The 8,037-nt window shown below is 40.3% G+C and overlaps 1 protein-coding gene across 1 annotated transcript; it reads left to right on the top strand.

The window, feature by feature from the left end:
• Positions 1-5,946: 5,946 nt before the first annotated feature.
• LOC101605416 (interferon omega-1-like) lies at positions 5,947-6,468 on the top strand. The gene has a single exon (XM_012948776.2). It carries the CDS (start codon positions 5,947-5,949, stop codon positions 6,466-6,468), a length of 522 nt encoding a protein of 173 aa, XP_012804230.2.
• The last annotated feature ends 1,569 nt before the right edge of the window (positions 6,469-8,037 follow it).

Genomic DNA, 8,037 nt, shown 5'->3' with positions numbered 1-8,037 from the left:
TGAAAGACAGGGAAACCTTGCAATTTCTCGTACAGCTGAGAATGATCTCCCCGCTTAATGTTTGCAGGACAGAAACGACTTTAAATATCCTTGGACAAGAAGGAATAGAATAGCACCCAGGTGGAAAAGAAACAAGCCACCTGTTTCTTCCAGCTCATCCTCCAGCAGGTCTTCAGCCTCTTCTCTGTAGTGGCAGCCCTGCTCCTCTGGACGAGGTGGCCCACCGCTGACTTCTCCGTAAACTCTTTTAAGGGCAAAGTGATTTTTTCATTTCTTTTTCAATCAAGTTTAATAACCACACATCACATTCCTCTTTAAAGAATAAACAAAGGAGAGAAAAATCGAAAAGAGAATCTCCATCCATGAAAGCAATAGTAGAACTTGCTATACAGTACAGATATATTTTCCAAAATTTACCACGATGTAAGGTATACATCACTTATTTGAACAAAACATAGTTTATATCTTCAAACGTGTTTTTAAATTATTTTCTTTATTTACTTGTAAAGAGAGAGAGAATATGTTAGTAAAAGTGGTCTTACAAAAATGAAATTGCTCACAAGCAGAACCTGTTGACTCATGTCAAATGTGGAATGAAACTCCAGCTACATGAGGAGAGTATATGATGGTAGCAACATTAGAGAGAACTGATAGAATTAATAAGGACAAGTGATATGGGAATCATTATAAATAATAGAACTTAATGACTCAAGGGAAGAAGGAAATAGGATGGGATCTATAAGTCAAGGTTGATTGTAAATTCTGTACCTAAATTCTCTTTTTTGCAATATTGTTTATCTCTCTGTACTTGGAGATAAACAGATTAAAAACATTTTTAAATATCCAGAATGCACTCAATATTTGTTAATTTATTAGTCAAAAAAAGAAATCTTGGACTGGAAAGATGGCTTAGAAGCTAAGGTGCTTGCCTGCAAAACCTAAGAACCCATGTTCTGCTCTCCAGATCCCACAGTAGCTAGACACACAAAGGTGAGTCAAGCACAAAGTAGCACATAAGTAGTTGTCTCCTGGGTGTTTTTTTTTTTTTTTTACTCTGGGGAAATGTTATTTCTCTCTCTAAACTTCTCAGGGTGGGTGTTCTACCTCCCAGTAACTGACCTCCACAGGAGCTGCTCCATCCTGCCTTTTTCTTTGAGATGTGGCAATGAGTCACATGCAGTGGAAATTAAAAGGACTCCATGCTCCATGCTTGACTATTGGTAGACATTTCATTCAATGCAAAATTCCCTCTACTCATGAAGGTTTCTCTTCTTGCTGCAGAGACTACTATAAGGCAATCCTCCTGGATACTGTGTGCTACCATTCCCACAGGACCTTTGTAAGGTGTATTACCCAAATGAAATCTCATACCTGTGTCTGGAGTCACCTGAAAAACAAGGAAAACAAAAGGGGGGGGGAAGCCGGGCATGGTGGCGCACACCTTTAATCCCAGCACTCGGGAGGCAGAGGTAGGAGGATAGTTGTGAGTTCAAGGCCACCCTGAGACTCCATAGTGAATTCCAGGTCAGCCTGGGCTAGAGTGAGACCCTACCTCGAAAAACAAAACAAAAAAAAAAAAAAAAAAAAATTAGGAAAAACATGCAAAAACGGAATTCTGGAAAAGACTCAATAGTCAACACCGTTCACATGTGACGTAGTCTCACTTTGCACAGTCAGGAAGTGGCAGGTGGCAGAAGTGTCTGGAAGAGCAGCCAGTGTCCTGTGTGAGTGAGATATACACAGCATCCCCTGCTGATCCTGACACGTGGCACACCTGCCCTCCTCCCTACGTTTCTGGAGCGCACGCTTTCACCATGAAATCTCAGCAAACACCTTCCTCTTCCTCTGGAAGTCCTGGGCTCCCATGCTCATTACCTCCCTCAATATCCATACCGCTGTTTTCTCTTCCTTTGTAGTCTCTGCCCCTTAGTTTCTTCTAAAGTTTAAGCCACAAATTGAAAGCAAATGTTGAATGAAAGTTGTCGGTTTGTCACAAACTCCTAGATGAGGGATTGTTTTTATGATAAATATATGTATATAAGCGCATATATATTTCAAGTAGGGAATGTCCCTGTTAAGCTGATGTAACTAGTTTTTACTAAAAGGAAACAGAAATCAGTACCCATTTCGCTTGGAGTGATTCTTTAAAAGCGCCACCTACCGGCTAAAACTGGAAGACAGTCAAGTCTGAAGAGCTCCTCTCTGTCCATGTAGAAGCGGGCCTCCTTTCACTGAAGCTATTTGAAACCCTGTTTTCTCAGAAATAAAATAAAGTATAGTATCTTCTGCTACTGCCCTACTTCCCTGAATTACATTTGGCTCATTTTCAGTTTCCAACGAGTCAGGGCAAAGTAAATTCCTTCCTATCTATCATTTTCATGACATTCAGACTTACCTTTTATTCTTTTTCTTTTTTTTTTTTTGTTTTGTGCCCACAAACAACTGTCCATATTTGCTTTCTAGAAGAGTTATAATTTTTTTAAAAAAAATTAAGTTGTTAAAATCGTAGATTAAAAATAATGCAGGCTTTGGGCTGGAGAGATGGCTTAGCGGTTAAGCACTTGCCTGTGAAGCCTAATGACCCTGGTTCGAGGCTCACTTCCCCAGGTCCCACGTTAGCCAGATGCACAAGGGGGCGCACGCGTCTGGAGTTCATTTGCAGAGGCTGGAAGTCCTGGCGCGCCCATTCTCTCTCTCTCCCTCTATCTGTCTTTCTCTCTATGTCTGTCACTCTCAAATAAAAAAAATAATAATACTGCAGGCTTTTACCTACCTTCATTTTGAATTGTTTCATTAAAAATTAGTGCTGAATACACAAGCGGTAAGACTACCCTTGCAGCAGGCAAGTTCCTTAACTGCTATGCCATCTTTCTATCCTGCTAACGAATTTTAAAATAGATTTGTCTTCTTTTGTGATCACATAACATCTTTTCAATATGACCTATTCTACCTTTGCTTGCTGGTCGTATTTTCACTTATTTTTCACATACAATACTCTAGAGTTCTATGATTTGGCTCCATAGTAATACATTGCCCTCAAAGTCTGTATAGGCATCTGTTATTTCATAACTCAGTTATTGACTTGTGATTTATTCAACAGAGTATGCCATCAATAAGCAGGGCTGAGTTACAAGGCTAAGGGCCAGATGTAATGGGGGAGGGAGCATTCAGCTGTCCAATCACAGACATCCTTTAGGTAAGCCAGATATTGCTGATTGCACTTCCAGTCCGGCAGACACACAAGGGTGATCTGGAGGGAGGGAGGGAAAACCCTGTGAACATAAAGACCTTGGACAAAGGTCACGATGCAGGGCTGGATGAAGATAAGCAATACTCTGAATTTCAGAACTATGAGTACAATTAGGGGCATGTTATGAATTTCCCTGCATGCTGATACTTGAGGTGCAGTAGTCCAGACCCATAAATGGCCAACGAGGTGCAGACGCATGGAAATAGAAGACCCTGCACACACAGGTCAGTACCCAGTGAGCAGTAACTATCCAAGACTGCCCGGGTGCTTTCACATTCTGAGTCCCACAGAGGGACTCCATGGAAAGAGGACATGCCTTTACTCAGAAACCATAGTGCCCACTAGAAAGGAGATGAAAGGGGGAAAAAGAAACAGCAGAAGCTTGAGAATGTGAAGGACAACAGAGCTGCTCACACTATCTTCTAAAATGCTGGTGGTTCTTACGAATGGAACAATGTCAATAGGCTATGTTGAATTAACTGTTCAGATATCTTCACAAGAAAAAGCAAAAGTTGAAGAAGATTCTGAAGGCACTGGGTAATCACCAGAAATGAGCCCAACACTCATGACCTAGTGAGATGGCACTGACCCCACACCCTCATGCAGGGCATCTTCCAGGTCTGCTTGCCAGTCTTCTCTGAGTTAGTTGGTGGTGCTTCCTTTCTCCTTAAAGCTGTTCAGATTTATATTTCATAAAACAGAAGGCCAGTGCTTGGTCTTGCAAAGATAAGACAGCCCTTGCTGTCTGTTGGGCAGGAAATTTGCTGTATTGAACTGTACTGACTCATATTTTCCCATTTTAATAGAAGAGGCACGTCCTTTCTCTTTCATGAAACTTGGCAACAGAACTTTCTCTTTTAGGTCACAAACCACTCTCAAGTTTTGCCTTCTAGGAAAGTGGAAAGGAGAAATAAAAAGTCAGAAGTAATGAAAACATTACTGAAAAACAAAGATATTCCTTTGCCTTTCTTTCAATGCCTGTATTTTTCCTTACTACCTTGTGAAGTAGAATGTAATGAAGATACTGGTGGAAAAATTTCATAGTTCAACCACATTTTTTAAAAGGTTAAAATTTTAATAAAATAAAGCTATTTATTTATACCTGATAGAATAGCCTGAATGTCTAGGCTGCATTTGGATACAGGGGCTAAAAGGGGAAATGAATGACTGGGAAAACATGTAGGTCACTGGCTCTTGAATCACCTTGTATTTCCACCTCAGAGCTGCCCTGCATAAGAAGTAATCAGTGGTCACAGAAACGTATGTACTGTGAAGTAATATTTAGAAAGTCTGCAACATATTTCTCTAATAAAAATGTAATTCCAATAAATTGACAGTTTTCCTCACTTACCTAGACAAAAAAGGCTTTTGCATTTCGTACTGAGGAGTCTTGAACCACTTTGATACTTGGAAACGTGGGTCATCCCCTCACCAAGCACTGCGGGGTCAAAAGCAACTCCCTCCTCGGATTCACCACGCTGCCAACCAAGAGAACAGCACTTCCGGTCACAGAGCTCAGGCGTGGTCAGGATGTGGCGAGCGGGCTGTCAGGGGTGCAGGGAGGAGTGGACTGAGGACCTCTGTCATGTCACCGTCACCATGTGAATCACTCAGCTCTGGGGAGGCAACATGACCCGGGGACTAGAACCTCCTCATCCATGCACATGTGGGCAGAGAGAGACAGCACTCAGGGAAGGGTGGTCGTTACCACCTGAAGAAACTAGACCTCAGTACAGAAGAGATGGACAGAAATAATTACAATAATTCTGCCCCTTGTCCTTGTGTGGCACAACATGGGCCTGCACAGATTTGTGTCCAAAGGAAAGAGACATCAAAGAAGCTCTTCCCCCAATCATAAGTCACCTTGGAGATAAAACAGAAAGCGACCCTCTATTCTAAAGGGATTCTTTACCATGCATGCTCTCAAAAAATCACTAAACAGGGCTGGGGAAATGGCTTAGCAGTTAAGAGGCTTGCCCACACAGCCAAAGTGCCCAGGTTCAATTGCCCAGGACTTAGGTAAACCAAATGCACAAGGTGACACATGCATCTGGAATCGTTTGCAGTGGCTGGAGGTCCTAGCATGCCCATTCTCTTTCTTTCTGTCTTCAACCCCCCTTGTTTTCTTTCTCTCTAAAACTTCCCTCTCTCAAATAAATAAATAAAAATAAAAATCTTTTAAAAAATCACTACAAAGTAAAGGAAACCTATAGGACCAAAGGAGCATCACTTTCATGTAACAGAAGGAAGGCAAACATGGATGTTAAGATTGAGGATAAAATATTGTCACTACAACAAAAAAATAAACCAATATTTACATGTCAAAAAGCATACAATTGTGCATGTGTGTAAATCAGAATTTAATACATGTCGACAGTTCTTACTTTAGGCCATAGATGACTTTCAGAAGAATGCTAATTACTATGTGGATAGAAACACCTGAAGTTTACTGAGAAAATTCATCTTCCATTGCAAAAGGAGTATCTTAGTCTCCTTGTGTTCTTAGGCCACATGGAAAACATACAGATGAAAACAAAACAAAAAAAAAGAAGCAAAACTGTAAAGAGATGTTCAGAAAATGAAAATCATTGTTCCTGTATAAAGGCCATATAGACAGAGAATGTCTTCAGAGAACCTCAGCTTCCAGCTTCACCCAGCCTCCAGCTCAGCCAGGCCAGCAGCACCCTCATTTCCCCATGGCTCTCCTGCTCCCTCTATTGGTCGCCATGGTGGTGTGCAGCTATGGCTCTGTTAGCTCTCTGGGCTGTGACCTGCCCCACAACTCTGTCATGCTTACCAGAAGGACCTTAGACCTCCTGGACCAAATGAGGAGGGTCTCCCCTTTCCTGTGTCTGAAGGACAGAAGGGACTTCCGACTCCCCCGGAAGATGGTGGATGGTGTCCAGTTGCAGAAGGCCCAGGCCATGTCTGTCTCCCAGCTGGTGCTCCAGCAGACCCTCCAGCTCTTCTCCACAGACCACGCCTCTGCTGCCTGGGATGAGACCCTCCTGCTCCAGCTCCGCAGTGAGCTGCTTCAGCACGTGGAGGCCCTGCAGCCATGTTTAGTGCAGGCGACGGGAGGGGACAGTTCTGCTGAGGACCCAAGCCTGGCCTTGAGGAGATACTTCAGGAGAATTCATCTCTACCTGAAAGAGAAGAAGTACAGCGACTGTGCCTGGGAAATCGTCAGATCAGAAATCATGAGAGCCTTCTCCTGATGATAAAGTTGTGTCGAGAAAGGCTGGAAGTCCAGAGAGACCTGGAGTCATCTTGAAACCCTCCTTCCTGATGCCCTGCCATCTGCAAATTGTGTGTCTACCTGTGGTCATTCTGAGAGACAATTATTTCCACTTGAGCCATATTTTTTGAGCTAAATTCAGCAAATATTTAGGTTCTATTAAATAATTATCTTCAAGAGCAACAATCCCTCAGAGATGGTAGACTTGTCATTTATTTATATTTATATGTTTATTTCCATTATTTGTACATGAATAATATATGTAAGATTTATATATTTATCTATAACACACATGTATTTGCATCACAGTAAAATGTTTAACACATTCAGTTTCTCATATTACTTCTTTTGTATTTATCTTATTTATTGAACAAATGTCAAAAAATCTTATGTTGATCTATTATGAAATGATGTTTACAACATTTAACATCTATTGTTATTATGTGAATAAATTGAGTAGGTTGGAGGTCGGGTAATTTATTTCATAGTGAGAGTGAATGAGGCTAAGAGTTTCTACAGTTTCCTTTTCACAAGCAGGGAGATAATAAAATACTATGGAAGCTTCTCTTTCATTCAATTATGTCAAATGATATAAGAGAATGAAATGAAAGTGAGGTCACAGCAGATGCTTGGGGTATATGAGTAATTTCTGGTTGGAATTTTAAAATCAATAATTAGATTTTCTTCCTAATGTGCCTTGGAGATATGAAAGTACAGAGCGCAGTCAAAAGAAAAATGCCACATAACACAATTGTATATGAGAGTTCACACAGCAAGAAATAAAACTTGGGGGCTTGAGAGATGTCTTACTGGCTAAGGTAATATATGTGTGAAATTTATTTATGATATCCAACACAAGGTATAAAAATGATGATTTTAACTGGGTGTAACAGTACACACCTTTAATCCTAGCACTCCAGAGGCAATGACGAAAGGATTGCTGTGATTTTGAGGTCAGTCTGAGACTTCATAGTGATTTCCAGGTCAGCCTGGGTTAGAGCAAGACCCTATCTCAGAAAACAATGACAATTTCAAATAAATATAATTTAATACAAAGTAAAAATGACAAAATTTTAGGTAAATATTATACATAAAACAACATTATGCATTTAACAACTTTTCAATTAAATTTGGGATGAATGTTAATTATTTTATATACTTATAGAAGTTGTATACATACATTGTAAATTATATTTTTTAGATCCATAATAATAATAGAGATATAGTGATATAGTTTAAAGTCATTCAAATCATTTTAAAAGCTAAACTTCTCAGTAATTTTATTCACATTGGTTTTGTATTTTCTTACATTTTAATTAGTGTAAGAAAATGTACTTTCATTTCACTAGGTGCTTATTATTTACCCAAAGGTTGTCAACAATTTTTACATTCAGGGTTGCTCAAAACTATTAAGGTATTTAAAAAAAAATCTACAAGCTGGAGAGATTGCTTAGTGGTTAAGGCACTTTGCCTGCAATGTCACTGGACTCAGGTTTCATTCCCCAGGACCCATGTAAACCAGATGCACAAAGGGGCACATGCATCTGAT

This window comes from Jaculus jaculus, chromosome 1, assembly GCF_020740685.1.
Source record: "Jaculus jaculus isolate mJacJac1 chromosome 1, mJacJac1.mat.Y.cur, whole genome shotgun sequence".
NCBI classification, from domain to species: domain Eukaryota; kingdom Metazoa; phylum Chordata; class Mammalia; order Rodentia; family Dipodidae; genus Jaculus; species Jaculus jaculus.
The sequence above is the reverse complement of the archived record's forward strand: the minus strand, read 5'-3'. Positions and strand labels throughout refer to the sequence as shown.

What these genes read in the sequence shown, in the direction of transcription:
- LOC101605416 (XM_012948776.2), top strand. Translation starts at nt 5,947, where the DNA reads ATGGCTCTCCTGCTCCCTCTATTGGTCGCCATGGTGGTGTGCAGCTAT.